Source organism: Sturnira hondurensis, unplaced genomic scaffold, assembly GCF_014824575.4.
Source record: "Sturnira hondurensis isolate 20B ecotype Veracruz unplaced genomic scaffold, ASM1482457v3 Scaffold0007036, whole genome shotgun sequence".
Classification (NCBI taxonomy): Eukaryota; Metazoa; Chordata; class Mammalia; order Chiroptera; family Phyllostomidae; genus Sturnira; species Sturnira hondurensis.
Genome location: NW_028079667.1, coordinates 2,466,792 through 2,486,508, shown reverse-complemented (window position 1 = coordinate 2,486,508; position 19,717 = coordinate 2,466,792). Strand labels below are relative to the sequence as shown.

Here is a 19,717-nt window from a genome sequence, read left to right as displayed (position 1 = left end):
CTGTTCTTCTTGAGCCATAATGTTTTGGTCTGTTTGCACCAGTCTGGCTGAATGGTTCGTTGTTGTCGGACTTCTGTACAGTTCAATTTTCTGTGTTTTGGCTGCATTTTTGTTACTAAAACTTTGTTGGCTTTAAATTTGGTTGTGCAAGGAGGCACAGTGTTTCCACCTATGCCTCCATCTTGGCCAGAAGTTCCCATAAGTCCCTTTAACATTTCATGTAATAATGCTTTGGTGATAATGAACTCCTTTAGTTTTTTTCTTATCTGGGAAGCTCTTTACCTGCCCTTTGATTCTAAATAACTTTGCTGAGTAGAGCAACCTTGGCTGTAGGTCCCTGCTCATCACGACTTTGAATATTTCTTACCAATCCCTTCTAGTCTGCAATATCTCTTTTGAGAAATCAGCTGAGAGTCTTATGGAAACACCCCTGTAGGTGACTCTGCTTTTCTCTTTCTGCCTTTAAGATTCTCTCTTTCTCTTTAAGTTTTGGCATTTTAATTATGATGTCTCTTGGAGTGAGCCTCTTTGCATTCATCTTGTTTGGTTCTCTCTGTGCTTCCTGGACTAGCATGTCTATTTCTTTCCCCAAATAAGGGAAATTTTCTTTCATTATTTTTTCAAATAGATTTCTAATTTCTTGCTCTTTCCCTTCTTCTGGCATCCCTTTGATGTGAATGTCGGACCTCTTAAAGTTGTCCAAGAGGCTGCTTACATTACTCTCATTTTTTCGGATTTTTTTCTTCTTATTGTCCTGATTGTTTTTTTGCTTCCTTATGTTCCAAATTATTGATCTGATTCTCAGCTTTATTCATTCTATCATTGTTTCCCTGTCAATTGTTCTTTATTTTAATTAGTGTAATTCTTCATTTCTGACTGGAAATTTTTTATGCTGTTGAAGTCCTGAGTTCCTTGAACATCCTTATAACAAATGTTTGGGGTTCTGCATCTGAGAGACTGCTTATTTCCATTCTGTTTAGTTTTTTTTTTCCTGGAGTTTTGATCTGTTCTTTCATTTCGGCCATGTTTCTTTGTCTCCTCATTTTGGCAACCTCCCTGTGTTTGTTTCTATATATCAGGTAGAGCTGCTATGACTCCTTGTCTTGGTAGTGTGGTCTAATGTAGTAGATGTCCTGTAGTATCCACTGGCACAGCTTCTCCTATCACTCAAGCTAGGCACTTGAGATGTGCCCTTTCTGTGGGCTGAGTACACCTCCTTATAGTTGAACCTTGGTTGCTGTTGGCAGATCAATGGGAGGGATTTACACAGGCCAGTCAGCTGCAAGGACTGGCTGTGACCACTGACTACCAACCTCTGTCATCTGTGGAATATCAGCTGTGTGGGGGCAGGGTGGTGGTGCTCCAACATGGTCTGCAGTTGTCCACTAAGTGTGCAGGCTCTGGGGTTTTCTGGGTGGTGCAGGCCAAAGTCAGCCCCCACCTGTGTTTTTCTGGGCCACCCTACCTGAGCTATAAAGCAATCTGATATGGCTGCTACTTGTTCTGGGCTTGGAGATTCACAGGAGAAGCCAAGCTATGAATCTAGGCTAGTTGCTGCTAGTACTGAGCCACAGCCCCTTAACAAGAGGGCTCACTCAGAGGCTGGGGGCTCACTGAAGCTGGCTGTTGCTTGTTTGAGAATATTTAGGAAGTTGTAAAGCATGAACCAGGACCAATAATTTATATGGAAAAACAGCTTGCATTGGCCCATAATTTTGGTAGGATGGAGTCTCAGGGAACCTCCAGGGTGAGGCAAACAATATTAGCCAGGTTGATGGAGTCTCAAATATGGCCCCGCCTCCACCTCTGTCAGTGGAGGGTTCAGAAAAGGATCAATAGGCTCTGCCCACCTTTCTGTCTGGGAAAAAGCTGTCCCCCGGCTCTCGCTTTGAGGCCAGACACTTCAGTTTCTCCCTGTGTATCACTGGTACCTTTCAAGCTGCTACCGTGGTGCTGGAGCTTAGAAGGAGTGAGTCTAAGTAGGTGAGTCCATCTGTGGGTTCTTTAAGAACTGCTTGGGACTCCAGAAGTTTCTTCCATCACCTCAATCCCTGCTGGTTTTTTCAGTCAGAAGTTACGGGGACTATTTTTCCTGGTACTGGAACCCTTGGCTGGGGGGCCTGGTGTTGGGTCTGAACCTCCTCACTCCTGAGACATCCCTCCTAAATTTCCATCCATCACACATGGGTGTGGGACCAGCCTATTCTGTGTCTCTGTCCCTCCTACCAGTCTGGATGGATGTGGTTTCTTTAATTCTGTAGTTGTCAGACTTCCATTCAACTCTATTTCAGACAGTTCTGAATAACAGTTGTGTATTTTACTTGTAATTTTGATGTGGTTGTGTGAGGTGGTTAGCTGTGTTTACCTATGCCACCATCTTGACCCTTTATTATAATTTTTAAAATTTAATTGTTGTTCAAGTACAGTTTTCTATCTTTATTATAATTTTTAATTGAGCCACACTGAATGTACTCTTGAGAAATGGTATCATTTAGGAGGCAACAGCTTCTAAGGACAAAGTAAATAAATGCCCAAGGAAACTCTGGATTCGTTTTCATTCCATTGTCATAATGCCATAGATGTACTGAGGGCCTGCCCTATGCCAGGCACCCAGAAAATGAACAGGAGGGTCCTGTTTGTTGGCTAATCAAGGATCATTCCATAGTTCTTCTTTGTCAGGCAACCCAACTCTCTCTGCCACATATTTATTTTCCCAGCTTCCCCTGTGGCTAGGGCATGGCATTGTCCTAATCCTAACTGAGGGGACCGAGGAGAAGTTTGCTAGAGGCAGAGGTCAAAGAAGACTCTTCTCCACATGAAAGAAAATGCCACTCCTTTCTCCCACCAGCCTTTAGCAATGGTTGTGAGGATAAGCTGCCTGGAAATGAGGAATACATCTTAGGGACTGGAGGAGACAGGACAGAAGGCAAAGGTCACATGCTGAGGATGGCAGGGTGGAAAGACAGAAAGACCTTCGGTCCTTGATGACATCACTGAGACCAAATTGATCAATCTTGCAACTGCTTTACCGCTGGACTTCTTGTATAAGATAATAAATGTTTTCATTTTAGGCCACTTTCAGGAGTGTTTCATCACCTAAAGCCAAAAATACTGTAACAGACAAAGAGGCCAGCTCTTCCACGAGAAGTCAGTCTAGCACATATGTGGTGACTGTATCAGACTATACAAAACCTTTTACCGGTTAGTTATTTTCATTCAGATTTCATGCAATCCATCCATAATTTGTGACACAACCCCCTAATACTCGGTTCCTGATTCTGAGAGACATGAACCCATTTGTATCTAGTCTTCCTTAGATTGGTTGACAATCAAGAGAAGTAGTTGTTTTTATTTTTAACGTGTTCTTTGGTTTTGAATAATGTAACCTTCTTTTGGCTTACTGGGCACTCCTAAAACAGAATATTCATTGACTTATTTACTTCGTTGAGCTCATTTTTATTTGTTGCCTACTATCAACAAGGCAGTTCTCCAGGAGGCCTCAGCAGTGCTGTGAGGTTTGCGGGATCCACTACCACCAGCTTCTCACCCCCACCCCTCTCTCACTTGCCATCCCCATGCCCAGCCCAGTGTAAGCCAAGCGTCATTGTCTCTGGATATCAGTACATACAATCCAACCAAAGCAGACAGACATTCCCAGAGCCTGCGATCTAAGTGCAAACTGAGAGTAACCAGTGATAGTCCTTTTTTTCCTTCAAGATGTATGAACAGTAAGTTCATCAGTGTTCATGAACTAGGGGCTGTCTGCCAACACATTCCTATATGTTTCTAATCCCCTCCAGTTTAATTTTTTTCGCCAAGACTTTCCATGTAGAGAAAAAAAAGCAGGTTAGGTACTGGGGTACTAATCCTGGCAGAATCAGACATGAGGGCAGCAGGTACAGTAGTTGGAAGAGTGGAGGGCAGACACGTGAAAACGAATGTAAAATCACTGACGTGGGGTGCATCAGAGGTTACCTCGTATACTTGGCCAGCAGCAGAGCAGGAGCGGGAAGAGCACTGTGGGCAGCATTTTCCCGGAACTCGAACTACAGTTTCATCCTTAATACCCAAAAAAGGAACAATCCAGCAAAAGAAAACATTAATAAAATCCACAAAAGTAGAAAAATGTTATTCATAGCCAACCAAATGATGTGCTTCAAGCATCCATGAACAGCCGCTTCCCTCACATTTAGTATCTATGAATAACCTGATGCTTTCATAAAATGAGCACTGCCAAGGTCAGTGTGACTGTTAAGAGGTATGCACATTCATTAGGTTTCACTGGCCTCAAAAAGCAAACAAAAGCACAGATAATAACCATAACCATAATAACAGTACTTTGTGTTTGCCAGGCTCTGTTTAAGTGCTTTACAAGGACCCTATGAAGTAGATGCACTTATCACCACTTTACAGACAAGAAAGGTAAAGACCAGAGAGGTCATACAACTCACACAGGGTCACACAGCTGACTTCGTAATAATAAACGGACTGTAGTAGAAACTAAGAGCCCTAACCATACCACCACCTAAGAATATTTAAAGCCCTGCTGAGTTACCTCTAAATTAAAAAAGAAGGTATTTCTCTCATATACTACTTCATTATTCTTTTCATCCTTATGCAAATCCACACGTTTACATATATGCATTAGGGAGGTCCTTAACATGAAAAAAATTAATCATGTCTCTAGATCACTGGGAATAAGCCAGTGTATATTCACCTCTAATGGCCCCACCTCAAGCCCAGACTATCAGACCATTTGTTTCTTCTTTCCTAAGAAGAATTTTCACAGCAACGATTTCCTCTTTCATGCCCAAGAGTCAGCTTCTCACTCTGACTTATCACTACATCCTGCTAGACGGGCAGCAAGACAAACGAATGAAGGCCAGGGAGGGCGGGTTAGAAGAAACCGAGTTTCAGTGACTGAGAAGTGGTCGATCTTATATACAGGATACCTCCATAGCAGTTCTCTTTCCTCTCTTACTAGAAGCAGAGAATGAGACTTTATTATTATGGTTGCGCTGGTATCCATTCTGCAAGGAAAAGGCCCTTATACTTGGGGGTATGTCAAGTAACCTTAATTTTTCTTGGAATGTTCCAGTCATACTTCAGTAGTTCCTTAACCCCAATTCGCTATGATGAGTTAGATTCATGGATTACTTTCTAATAGGATTTGCAACACCTGAACCACTGTAATCAAACTGACAAGTGTTTTCTATGCTTTAGATTATTTTATTTCTTTTGATTCTATATGCAAAATGTTATGACCATTGATGTTTAACAGGATATGCAAAAAATGGGCATAGATTGAAATTATTAGCAGTTTTTGATCTCAGAACTCTTTAGTCTAATAAAATTTCAATGAGGAATAAAATAAAGCTTTAAATGATATCACACTCTTCAGTGCCTTTGTCAAAATAAACAAATGAACATGTACAATGTTAAGTAAACAGGGGACAAATGTCATGGTCACAAATCTTTTAAAGAGTTTTATTTTTTTTAGAGAGAGGGGAAGGAGGGAGAAAAAGAGAGAAACTTCAATTGATTGCCTCTCACATGCACCCCAACTTGGGACCATACTCCCAACACAGGCAAGTGCCCTGACCGAGAATTGAACTGATGAACTTCATCTTTGTGTGATGACACCCAACCAATTGAGCCACGCTGGTCAGGGCATGGTGACACATCTTGAGAAGAAATAAGTTACTGCCAATCTGTCTTCAGCAACCTGGACTGAACCCAAGCGCAGTGGCAGAGCCAACAGGAGAGTACAGGGAGGGGGGAATCGCTGATATAGAGGTGGGTACAAGGAAAACCAAGCTCTCCAATTCTTACTGGCGATGCCTAATTATATAATTTGTTGACAGAGCAGAAATGTTCTTCACAAATACAGGCCCATGAGGACAGGAAGGAAAAGCATTTAAAGAGAAAATATTCCAGGGTTCGAGAGAACTATGTGATTTGGAGGTGAGATCCCATCTGGGTTGACACTTTATAAGCCAGACTGGAGAGGCAACGAGAAAGTCAGCAGCCAGGTGGGTCAGAGAAATGGGAACGGCTTTTTAACACACTTGTGCTGCTATCATACCCCTGAATCCCATCTTCTGGTCTACATAGATCTGTTCTTCCAATGTGCAGCTTAATACAGGTGCCAGCACACTACGACCCATGGGCCAAATCTAGCCCAGCACCTGTCCTTGCGGGTTCGGTTTTACTGGAACACAATCATACCCATTCATTTGCACACTATCTACAGCTGGCTTTGTGGTACAGTGGCAGAGGTGGGCAGCTGCTCCAACTGTATGGCGCACAAAGCTGAAATTCTTACTATCTGGAAGAGTTGGCTAACCCCAGGACTAACATATTACCCTGTTATCACAGGAGCCTGATAAAAATATATATGTCTATGATTAATGTCATTACGACGTTGGTTTGAACTACCATTTAGGACATATTTCATTATGGTTTTCCATATTCCTTACATAAAAACACTTAAGATTAAAAGATGTATAGTGTAGTATGGCTAACATCGTGATAAAATATCTTCCCACTATGACACCTCTGAAAAAAACAGAGATGAAACTTCCACCACCAAAAAGGAGAACAGCCAATCTCCTGCCACTGCCGAGAGGAAGTCCCACGGATCATAGGTGTTCGGTGGCCTTCCTCTGTTTTGTAAGCCTAAATAGAAACAAGAACCAGCACGTCTTCCCAACTCTCTGCCTTCCTCTTCCGAACACGGCAGGGTCTTCATCCCTCCAGTGTGTGGCTGCTGCTGTTCTAGGCAGTCCAGGCACCTCAATACCTCCTTTTCTGCATCTAGTCAGAGCCCACAGATTAAAAATATGAGTAGGCATTATGTGTGCTGGAGGAGGTAGAGGGAGTGATAAAAAGCAGGGTTCAGAGCAGGCGGACACCCCCAAAGGGAAAGCGTACAACTACTGAGAGAAAGAGTCCTTTGCAGCAGTTCAAACGGGAGATTACAGATTTTGTTTCATGTACTCAGTACGTCAGAGGGTTGAGGAGTGGGTTTAGGAAGACGTGATCTCAGTTCAATAGAGCTATACCATGTGAAGCCTGCCAGAGCCTCGGGCCAGGGGGACATGCACATTTCTCAGCATCTGCTTAAGGCTCCCAGAGGGGAATTAATCCAGGGCAGGGCTCTCATCCTTGCAGCTTCATGCAGCGGGTACGGGCAGGGTTCTCTTGATCAAGAGTAAACAGAAAGAAAGTAAGTTGAGGGAAAACGCTGAAGAACAAGTAAAAATATTACATTCTGAAGATTCACAGGAACAGCAGATTTCTGAACACTACTTACTACAGGATCTGAAGAAAAGACTTAAAAGCCATTTTGCAACTTCAGTAAGATATAAGAAAAGGCAACCTCTATTAAATACAAGCAGAGAGCAATAAAGAATAAGCATTGGTATAAAAAATAGATAAACTGATGATAGGAGAAATAAAGAAGAATCAAAAGAAAATTTAATATGAAATCGTCAAATTAAAATCAGGTAGTAAATACAAACCCAAGCAGCTCTCTCCATAATTCCAGAAAAATGAGACAGAACATCACTGATAATGACAGGGAAGACAGGACAGCACCCTGAGAATCATGGGTGTTTCTGAAGAAATGAGAATAACTGGAAAAACCAGCATTAATCAAAGCTATAACTGAGGGAAACCTTTCAAAACTGGAATACAGGCTGAAAGGGCTTCACAACATCCCCGGCAAAACATGTAAAAAGACACCTCGCCTGGAAATGTCTGGGGAAAATGTTTGAATTATAAAGATGAAACATCCTGCAAGAATCCAGCAGAGCGAAACTAGCTGAATGTAATGGAAACGGCCCTGAATTCCAGAATTCAACAGAAAGAAGACTATAGGGCTGAGATGGAAAGAGAACATGATCATCCCAATTTTAGACTCCCCCCAAGTATCTTTCACAAATATAGAAAACTAGAAAATGATTCTTAAATACTTAGTGGCTCAGAAGATGAAAACATCCAAAGATGAAATTCAATCTCCTCAGATTAATCAATGTTGGGAATGGGAAAATTATAGTATTTTTTTAAAAAGTGGTGGTAACAGTGTCAGGATCAACTGTCAGCAGACTGGAGAGGCCACTGCAACGGGCCCTCAAAAACGTGGCTGGGGCAGAGCGCCTTCCACACGGCATCTGGACGGCAACTGAGAGCAAGCAGCGTCAGTAGCTACGGGGCTCATTAGGGGAACTGCTCCTTATCTGAACAAAGGAACCTCCTTTCACCAAGGACTCTCCCTGAATTCTAAAATGTGACTATAACTACGCCAGCGAACAGAGGTATCCCCCTTTGCCTACCGAAAAGTTGAAAGGAATTACAAAACAATTCTACAGTGGTCTTTCTGAATGATGGGAATATGGTTGATCATTTTCTTTTCTACTTTTCTGCCTTTTCCAAATTTTCCTTAATGAAAACAAATTCCTTTTCAAATTAAAAAACTTATATTAAAAATCAAATTGTTCTATAGCTCAAGACCTAGAAATACATTTCTACTGATGAATTTATGGTTTTTTAATATTTAATGAATTAACACATATAAAATACTCAAAATCATGCTCAATGGTCTTAGCAACTATTGTTAGTATGATTATTATTCTCTATGAATGTTACAAATCTCATCATCTTGTGAGGCGATATAGCACAACAGTTAAAACCACAAGTCAGGTGTGGCCGGTCCAGCTGGCGATATAGAACCACCTACATTATAAACACTGATACTTCTGAACTCTGGTACCTTGAGTAAGATACTTACTTCTCTGTACCTCAGTTTTATCTACTGTAAAATGGCATAATAATGATAATACCAACTTCATAGGGCTGCTATGAGAATTATAAAAGCTCTTAAAGTTAATGATTGGTGCACAATAAATGACCAAAATGTACTGATGATAAACGGTAGTTGCAATAATGTTTCTATCAAAAGTGCTAATTCGCCTTGGCTGGTGTAACTCAGTGGATTGAGCGTGGGCCTGAGAACCAAAGGATCATGGTTCGATTCCCAGCACATGCCTGGGTTGCAGACTAGTTCCCAGCAGGGAACGCACAAGAGGCAACCATACATTGATCTTTTTCTCCCTCTCTCCTTCCCTTCCCCCTCTAAAGATAAATAAATAAAAATCTTTTTAAAAAACTGCTAATTCTACAGCACCTCATAAATCATCAGAACATCCAACATTTAATACTGATATTAAATAAAAGATAGTTCTAAATAATATGACAGTTGTTTTTTTTGAAAATTATGTCAAGACAAAAATATAGACTTAACGATGCAGAGTGATTAATATCGACCAATTTCCAAGCCTTCAGAATGCTTGCACATCAACTAGCTATCTGGGACCGTACCAAACTCCATCTTTTAAACCATGCAGGCTATGTGTTGGAAGCTACCACTTGAGCGCTAGAATGCATATTTAATGTCTCTAAAAATAGGAACTAGTACTTTCAATTATTCTCATATCTAAGCCCCTCATATGCAGTCCATGGTTAAGTTTTTAAAGATTCAAAGAAAAGGGTCACGATGGGTCGTTTCCTTCATCCCTTCTCACACCTTAATCCTAATGGTGGCAAACTGCTTAATCACCCTTCACTGAAGAAGGGACGAAGGCCTGCAATGTGTAAATCAAAACACCTCCACACCACAGTGTCTCTGAATGTGAGACGTTGTGCGACTCCACCAAGAAGCTTATTTGCAGCCTTCAAGCCAGGACAAAGCTTTGGGACGAACAGGGAGACGCGACAAGAGCGTGGCTGGTGTAGCATGGGTCACACAATCTAGTCTTTCAATTAGATACATTTTCCTTTTATTTGGCATTTAGCATTTCTTGTCTAATTGCATTTTGTCTGCCTTTACAAATCTTGCCCGACTGGCACAACATGCCGTGTTATTGATTTGGTTTGTCTGACACAAAGTGCAGCTCTGTATCAACTGAATGTTGGCTTCCAGCTTTTTCTTAGATCAAAAATGAGCTATTTTTCCACTGGAGGCAAACTCCCTTCGTGGTTATCTGTCAACTGCCAAGAAACCACCGTAGGAGCCTTTAGAAGAATAAAAAAACCCTATAAAATATCATGTATACTACATTTATTTGCAATTGATTTTCTTTTTAAAATCTGTGTGACGAGCCCAATGTTTTGAAACTCAGATCAGCTTTACATGAACAATAAGCCCCCTCTATTTTAAACCACTCCAGAGAAAATCCATTGTTATCTTATAAGAATTAAATAGTATACACGTGAATAATCATGTCTAAAGACCTGCGTGTCTTCAAAAAACAGCATGAACCTCTGCACTGACAAACAGTAACAAACCTGAGCAATATGAGTGAATTTTCCAGATGTTGGGCTTGACATCTTTGAAACAGCTGTAACTGGGGCAGGAAGCGACTTTTTGGGTACCCTCAAGGCTCAATTTCATATTGGTGATTAGCCTAAATGGCTGGTAATTAGGCTTAACTGCAGCTTCTCAGGGTAAAAGAAATGTCACAGTAGTGGCCTCCAAAAGTATGAGAGGAACAAAACAGCCCTGGCTTCTTGCTCCTACATTTCCAAGGCCTGCCTGACATAATCCCAGGAGGGACTCCGCGTCCCTGTACAGCGAAGTTCCCAGGCTGTGGAGGGTCCTTTGTGAGGCCGTCTTCCTCACCTGGTCACAAAACAGAGGCTGACACTGAGCTGTGAAGCACTGGGTGACCCCGTTTCTACACACACATTTGGCGCACGGACTCGATGGCCAGTCCTCCCCATCCTGGAACACACGGCCTTCGGAGGAACAGGGTTCTGGAAGGTCAGAGAAATAAAAATTACTGGGAGGTCGGTGGGGGGCTTGGACTTGCCAATTCCAGGCTGACTGCATGGGTGTGTGGCCAGGGCAGTCACATGGGGTCTGTGATTGGCAAGTCCAAGGGGCCTTGCCAATCTTTGGGGTTAATGCTTTGCCGTCATTGTGCGGAGTTCTTGACAACTTGCCCCGTTTTGTAAGTGAAGTCCAATGAGACAACATAGCATGTACTGGGGGCTTTGGGCCTCAGCCTGGGCACCGTACCACCTCAGCCTGGGCACAGTACCACCTCCCACTGCTTCCTTGCCTTTCTGGGATGGGTTCTCAGCTTCCTGCTCCCAAGCCCATGCCCAGCGAATGCCACCACCCTCTACTTCAGCCAGGACTTGGGCAGGGCACCAGGGGCGTGCATGTGACCTAAGCACCAAGTGGCAGGATGGGGTTGAGGGAGCCCATGGAGGTCTCTGCCCATCCAGCAAGTATCTCCATTCCTGAGGGAATATGATGTTAAATAGCAGATTCAAAACACGACAGGCCTAGAAAGAGCACAGAAGGGGGAAAAAAGCATCCCCCAACCCCTGGCTATTTGCACAAGGAGCCCTGCACTTCTTCAATCTGCATGCCACCCAGCAAATGATGGAGTTGGCTCTGGCTGATCCTCCAGTCTCTCTAGGCAAAGGGCTTTCAGCGTCTAGTTCTCATGGAGAGCCAGCAACAAAGCCCCCTAAAACGTAAGGAAGGATCCCACAAACTCAGACAGCCTACCCCCCACTCCACCCCTAAACTCTGTTGTTCAAGTATTTTTATTTGCTGGGTCAGTTGACCTCAGGCAGTTCCAGTCCTTTCCTGGTGAGTGACATCTGAAATGCACGAGGCAAGCACCCCACTTACATCATCTCCTAACACAGTTTTTAACCCTTGGAATGGTCGTCCAAGATAAGAGATCACCAGAAATGGAATCACTGTGGGTCAAAAAGAAAGCAGGCATCTTTTTAAAGGGGAAAAAAAGCAAAAATAGAGTATAGCTTCCAAGTACCATTAGGTAAAGGAATAATTTTAGCTACTATATGCCAGGAGAGAACAATGCAGCAATGACAATAATTCGTATTTATTGTGAAGTATGTACTACTTAGTTATATACATGGAAGCGGCTGCATATCTGTACATGTAATAAAAGGGTACTTAGACCAAGAGTGAGTTCCAAGGAGAGGGTCTGGAAGTGGGCCCTGGCCTGCTTAAGTGGGCTTTGTTTTGTAGGCAGGCACAATCTCCCCAGTGGAGGTGCAGTTAAGACAAACGAAATACCTGCTTCCCACTAGGTATGTCTTAGGGAAAGTGCTGTGTCATCCCAAAGACCAGCAGGAGCATAAGTGCCAGTGGTACTACATGCAGAAGTGATTTGTTCATTCTTCTCTCTGCCAAGAGGCAGGAGGTGGCCTTGTGGAATCACATCAGAGGATCTTGTCCCTCCTCCCTGCCTGCTCAGGAGCTATGAATGCAGAGAGATGCACTTGGCCAAGGCAAAACAGATAAATCAAGACTTGCAGAATCCCGAGTTTGGAATGGAGCTTAAAGATGTCTTCCAATCTCACTCTCAGCAACATCCCCTCCCGCCAAGTGCAAGGCTAAATCTTGTTCTAGTAAGAAATGTGGCTGGGGATCTTTGAACCACATTGAACATGAAAGAAAAGAGCTGGGGTGTCACCAGGTGAACCTCAAAGACAAAGAGGGGGTCTTTCTACAAGCTGGTACTCACTCCCAGGGCCCACACAGATGGGGCAGCAGCTGCCTTCAGGGATGAATTCCAGCTCCTGGTGTCCACACGACAGCGGTGGGCATGGCTGGGGGCTGCATCGGACTTCCCCTTGAGTGCAGGAGCACACACTACACTGGGAGGCGGCCCACTCGGTCCCATGCTGGGTGTTAGGGGAAAAAAAGAGAAAGGTTATTGTCAGAATATAGGCTTTCATTTGATCAAACACAAACCAACCTTCTTAAATGATGGACAGAGCTCGGGAAAGGTGGAAAAATGCTCTCGGCCTACAGAACTGAAACCAGGGCTTGAAATATTCCGAGTCTAAAAACTGACTGCTATTTGTTTTTATTACCCTAAGAGTCAGATTTGAAAATTTCAGAAAACCACAAAAAGAAAATATAATTATCCCAATCCCATCATTTAAGAAATTCTATAAAACCCAAACTGAAATGCATACACATACACATACATGGACTTAACTTTTTATTAGGTTATATTATTTTCAATAGTTCTCATTCTGACTCCCTCCCTCCCTCCCTTCCTTCTTTCCTCCCTCCCTCTTTTTCTTTGTTTCTTTCTTCCTCCCTTCCTTCCTCCCCTTCCTTTCTTTCTTTTTTCACTCTGATTAATTCCCACATTTATTCATATTCTTTCTCTCTCTCAATCTACCAGCCCTCTCCCCACCCTCTGCCGGCTCCCTCCTCTGTCCCAATGATCTCATGGTCCTGGGGAACCATGACAGCCCGAAGGAGGCACCCGTTCCAACTAGTTCCCACACAAACTGCCGAGACAGCCCGTTCGCGCCCTGGGAGAATGTCCCCAATCCACCTTAAACTGGGATGCAAGGTTCCCAAAGCTAACATGGTATCAGCGGTCTAACAGATTGCTGTTCTGCGTTATTATATTATTTACTGAGGACAAAAACATCTAAATGAGTCACTCTCAGATGCGATGCAGAGTAAGAAGAGGTGAACCCTGAATACCAAAAGCTATCAATATATTGACTGTTTAGATAAATAGCTGTCAAAATATGTTTTCAGTGGCAGAATGAAAAAATGGTGATGTAGAGGAAAATTTAGCTTAATAAATCAAGTTTTCCTCCTATAACGTTTTGTTAAATATTGGCACCTTCTTTTCTTTGCCTCTGTTAATTGTAGGATATGATGATATCTGATTCAGCACAAATCAGTAAGGCCTTCTATTAAAAACATCACACGTTCCAGGTGCTCAATCATCTACCACAATCTGGGGATTACGACTATGTCCCTGAGAAGCATAGGGAATAAACTCCCCTTGCTTCTCCATGAGCCAGGGTCCAGAATAATTAATTATTCATCTCTCTCAAACACAGAAGAACTCTGTCTAACCTACACAAAACAGCACCTTTTTATTCTGCAAATTGCTGCCCGGTTGCAAGCTCTCCAAGTCTGAGGTTTTGGAATTACCAGTAACCAGTGCTGCTGTGGTGGCAGTGCTAACAACAGACAGTCACAGTCCTTTTACTATTTGGGAACCAAGCCCTCACTTTATTGTCCTGAAGCTTACCTTCCTCTAAGTGGACTTACTGGGGACACAAGCAGACAGTAATTCAAGTAATGCGCTGAGTCCAACGAACCAGGGATTTTCTCGGACACCTGTGCGTCCTTGGATCCCAGCTCAGCTCTGCCTGCTTTGGGGACTGGGGGTGAACGACTTAACCTTTCTAAATCTCAGCTTTGAGGTAGCTTATTAAAGAGCCAGCAAGGGGGTGGTCAGTAGAAGGAGCTCAATTCTCTCCCCAATTTCCTTTCCATGAGTTCATGGCCAGCCTTCGCCTTCTTCACGCCTATGTGCTCACTGTGATTGTAGGAATGGACCTGCATGACCAAGTCCTCTCCCATCGATTTGCACTTCTGCTCTAATTAAATACAAAAGTTTCGAGTTTACAGAGCATATACATGGGCAAGCCTACAACTGCTAACAGAAGGCAACTGACCTTTATACTTTGAAGGGCCTAAGCAAAAAGCATAGGAAGAAATTATAAGAGAAAAATTGATAGGTTCAGATCAATTTAAAACTTAAAAAGGCCTTTAAAAAGGCTGTCAAAATACATTGTAAACAAACTTAAGAGACAAATGACAAAACTGATTAAAGATTGCAAATTACATTAATTAGAATGAAACTCTGATATATATAAGCACTGGCAAGCAATAAAAATTTCAATGAAAAAAATATGGCAATAAGCTTATAGAATATTCAACTTTCTAAATCGAAAAAAAATTAGCTCAAATAAAAAATAGAAAATATTTAAATTCAGTTGTGGGAAGAGTTAAAACACATCATGGTTGAGCGTTTTAAGTTGCAGGGCAGCGAGACTCTCCTACCAGAGGCCCTCCTCGCTGCGGCACCTGAATAACGCAGCTGGTGCGGGGAGGGGGCATATGGCCTGTGACATTCCAACCGGGTTTGTCATCAGACACAGACAACTGCAGACTGATTTAATAACTACCACAGATGTCACAGCTTCAGTACTCAAAACACTCAGATGCTTTCACCTACTATTCTCACTTTTAAGAACTTGTATAAAGAAAATGGTCAATGATACACAGAAGTTTCAATGCAAGAAATTCCATTTCACTGTTCTTTACAGCAAAATCAGAAACATTTTAGTGAAAACTGGAAGCCACCCAAAAGCCTACTGATAGGAAACCATCTTCTCCAAGACTATGCTAGGGAGTTATTTATAACATAATATTCTATTTAAAACGCAAGATATAAACTCTATTTACAACTATGTAGAAACATGTGTCTCTATCCATCTATGTGTGTCTCTGTTCTTCCCCACTGCCACCCCCACCCCAAAACTGAAAGAACAGTCACAACAGTTTTTAGAGCTTGGGGATGACTAGTGGATTTTTTTCTCTGCTTCTGTATAGTTTTCTAGTTTTGAAATTTTCATCAATCAACATATTTTTACTTTTGTCACCAGAGAGCAAATTACTGTTTAAAATATCAGATGAATCAGTTATATATCTTAAGTACAGTAAAATTTGAAGATGCAAAACAGCTTGAAGTGAACTTCTCTATTATATTACAAATTAGGAGATTGCTTCTAAACATCAAGATATTTCACTTCATTAAAACAAGAGCTTATTTTTTTACTGCTCACAATGACTGTCATTTCTTAAACACACCACCTTTCAGAGACCACAAAATTAATTATAATAACCATCTGTCAATCACCAAAATAATTCCATCTGTAAAATGAGAGGGCTGTGTTAGCTAACCTCTTCAGTAGCTTCAGACTCTCTAATGATGTAAATTTATTATCTTACTCAAGAGACATAAAATTAAGCGGGGGATTCTCCCTTCACAGTGAGCAGGAGAATCATGGGAATAACAGACATTCGGCAGGTAGCCTGCATCGCCTAATGTCAAAGCCACAGAATGAGCTCCAGGTGGCGACTGACCCAAAGTGCAGGGTGAAGGAATCACTCCCCCCTCTAACTCAGGGACAAGTAACCTAAGACCCCTCCTTTTTCATCTCCTGCTCCCTCCAAGATGGTGACACCCCCTCACCAAAGGAAACCTAGAGATCAAGGGGTTCGGCAGATGCGAACATACCATATATAAAGCATCAGTGCTCCACACGGCTGTTTACAAAAGCCTGATTTTTATAAACACCGCAGCAGCAAAGAGAGCATTGTAAAATCAAAGAATAATAGCTATACAATGCAAGGCTCCCATGAGACCCGAGTTTAGCGAGGCCATTAGCACCTCGTCAATACTTTCAGAAAACACGGGCTTTTGACACTGGGTGAAGAGCACATTCTGCAGACAACATTTTAAATATATCCTTCTACACAGCCACTAGCAAGCTGGTTTGGCTGTTGACATAAGTTCAAAGGAAAGATAAGATCATAAAGTATTTACCTGGCTTAGTGACAGAACAACAAAATAATTTTTCTTCATACAATTTGTTCCTGTGTTGACGTCATAGAGGTAGATTACTAAGTATTTGGGAATGTTCAGTGTGCATTATAATTACACCCTCTAGGTCCAGGGAACAAGGCTGCAGAATTCAATATTCGTTCCTGTCCCCACACACATGAATTAGCTCTCCTTCTAGCCTCACAGACAAGCAAAGCAAGAAGACCTCACCCTCCACGTCCTCTGCTCAGTTAGATGCAGGCACCAGGGTGTTACCACCTGCCACTTTCTTTTTTAGAGAATCTTCAAGCATTACCTTCTCAGACATGCCCTTATCTGGAGCTGGTATTAAATTAGTACAGAGGAAAAGAAAGGGGATTAATGGCCCTTTCCCCACCCTTTCACAAGCTAATTTGTGGGGAGAAGAGCTGGGGGAAAGCACTCAATACTCTTTAGGAAAACATATTTCAGGCTTGTCTCCCTGTCTGGTTGGCAAGACTAGGCAGAGATCCAAATGCTAATTTGAGAGGATAGCTTTGGGAACATCGTGGATGAAACAGTCCCCCAAACACTGGCTATAATAAGCCCATATAAAACTGTCAAATAACCTGAAGTCAACCAAAAGCCTCAAGTGTTTTCCTCGCTGGGGGGAAAACGCTGGGACTTGTCCTGACTTGCTGGAAGGCCAGCTGCAGGAGGGGCGGCCCACCCGGCAGGAAGGCTCGGCTGCTTCCTTAGGGCATGGCCTCCTCATGCTGGCCCAGTGCTACCATCCTCGACTTCCTGTGTTTCAACCCTATCCTCTGGGGGCATTGCCACTGATGCCCCTCCTGCCACACCCCCTCTATCTTCAAGCCCCTTCTGAAGCTCTCGAAGGGGAAAGCTTCCACTTCAGATCACAGTCCCAAAGTTCCCGTTGTATAGGTCCTGGGGGAGTCTCCGCCACCTGCCCTATGGGATGCAAGCCAGAGGCTACAGAGGGTTCCTGAGGCTTCGGAGAAAGGAACGTGCTCTGGCAACTGCTTTCCAAGCAAGCTGAAAGGGCGGACAAACAAACTTTTAAGGGGCTCCAAGATTCAGCAAGAAAACCTGTGCTACAAGTGACAGATGAGACACACAGCAAATCCAGATAAGCATTGAACCCATTCAAGAAAATAAATAATATTAAGAAGGATTTGGTAAGAACCTAGAGGAAGTGAAGAAGAAGAGAGGAAAGGAACAACGGGAAGACTAGACACATGAGCATTTTAACTTTATTAATACTATAATTAGAAGATTTATCTTGATTTAAACATAAATCATTTTTCTATCTCCATTTGAAGGAGCTGACCACTAGAGATTTTTTCTTTCAAACTCTCATTCCTTAAACACAGCTCTTTTCTCAGTTACTTCAAATACCAGAAATGTAATTGTAACATTTTCTGAGAGTGTGTTGAAAGTTGCATATGGGAAAACGATGCACAGACACGTTCTTACCCAGTGTAGAGCTCTGTGTTACAGCAGAAAGGGTGAACCGCAAGGAAGGCGGGCAGAAGGAAGACTCTCTGAACCAGCCCAGAAAAAGGAGGCCAAGCGGATTTCTGGCCAACCCATCAGCAGGTCTGTGGTCCTGGAGCTGCCCAACTGCACAGGCACTTGGTCGATGACCAATGTGCCCTGGCAACAAGTATATGAAGAAGCCAGAAAAGAGGTTTACTCATTGTTTTGAGTTCTCTAGTCATTGATGTTTCTTGAGCACCTACTCTGAGGAAAGTTCAATGCTAAGTCCAGCTTAGGTGGGAGGCAAGGAAGGTCATTCTAAAGATAGGGAAAATGCCAGTGTTCTCGGGCCTCTTATATCAAGACAGGAAGGTTGCACACGTGCAGAAATACAACATGAGAGAACAAATGATGTGCCATTAGAGCCATCCATGCAAAGATTGGTTAATCTCCGCTTTCTCCCAGATCCTGGTCTTACTTTGATCCCATGTGTTCCTACACTTGAGTGATTCAGCTTGGTGATTTTGACCTTGAACCACACATCTATTTCAATCATATGAACCAACATCATCTCTGTCACCAGTCTGCCCTGGTGCACCTCCCATTTCACAGGGGTGGTGGTCCTCTTCTGTAGGGTTGAAAGCTTACGTCGCCCAACAGGACACAGACTGAATGGAGCAGCACAGGGTGACATGTGGGTATGGCGACATTCCCAACACAGACCCCGCTGGGGTGCCTTTCAGCAGCAGAAGTGAAAGGGTGGCCTCCTCGGTAATTAGGAGACAGAGGTCAAGTGAGATGAGCCTGCCCCATGGGGAGAGCGCACTGTGCTCACAGAGTTATGGGTGCGCACTTTGAACAGCTGCCGGGAGCACGTGTTACCAAATCCCGGGAAGCCGTGCCCTCTCCCAAATGGAGAGAGACACCAACTCGGAGAGAGCCGTGTGTCAGGTGGAAGGTGACGATCAAAGCGAAGGGCCGCTTTTCATCAGAGACAACTTCACCTGCTGCCCCCAGGTAACATTTATGTATTTTGAGTAAAGATGAACTGTAGCCATTGCATTTTCATAACTTCTGTTCCAAACCTTGCAACAGCATTTTGAAGTCAGTATTTAATATCTCAAAATTAATCCTAACAGATCTGAAATGAGAAAGTATAAGGAGCTCCAGGATCAATTTCTAGTGCTGTGGGTCTAACGGGGAACGGTGAGCATTTTGACCCTCTGGGGGAGTGTGGCCTGCAAGCAGTTCTGGTCATTAGGACTGGGGGGTGGGGGTGCTACTAGCATCTCGTGGTGGGTAGAGGCCAGGGATGCTGCTAAATTTCTTACAATGTCTATAGCAGCCCCCACAACAAAGCTGAAAATATCAATAGTCCTCAAGTTTAGAAACTACCCTAAGGGAAAGAGCCCTGAGGTAGGAGTAAGGAGACCAGGGTTCTAGGCCAGGTTATACCACTTATTAGCAACATGACATTGGGCATGGGAATAATATCTGTTCCACTCACCCACCCAGGGCTGTTTGTAACCATCAAATGAAAAAATTGTATGTGGTATACGAGGACGAGTTGGCCCTTTTATTATTTAGCATCCTAACTTCTTCAGCATCAACATTCTCACACTACCCTTTATACATACACAAATTCAGTCTACAAATATTTAAATGGGGCCTATGGAATGAATAGGATGGTTTTCATCTCATTCAAGAAACCCAAATGCCTACAGAAAGTCAAATGAGCTTCCAGTCCCCCGCACCCG

General features: G+C 43.0%; 1 protein-coding gene across 2 annotated transcripts in view; it reads right to left on the bottom strand.

The window, feature by feature from the left end:
- Positions 1 to 19,717, bottom strand: part of FRAS1 (Fraser extracellular matrix complex subunit 1) — a 425,396-nt gene that overhangs the window by 240,954 nt on the left and 164,725 nt on the right. For both annotated transcript variants that reach the window (XM_037051016.1, XM_037051015.1), the window contains exons 5-7: positions 12,573 to 12,732; positions 10,682 to 10,815; positions 3,976 to 4,059 (exon numbers count right to left, since the gene is read on the bottom strand). In XM_037051016.1, coding sequence (XP_036906911.1) covers positions 3,976 to 4,059; positions 10,682 to 10,815; positions 12,573 to 12,732 — 378 coding nt within the window. The remainder of the gene's footprint in view (positions 1 to 3,975; positions 4,060 to 10,681; positions 10,816 to 12,572; positions 12,733 to 19,717) is intronic.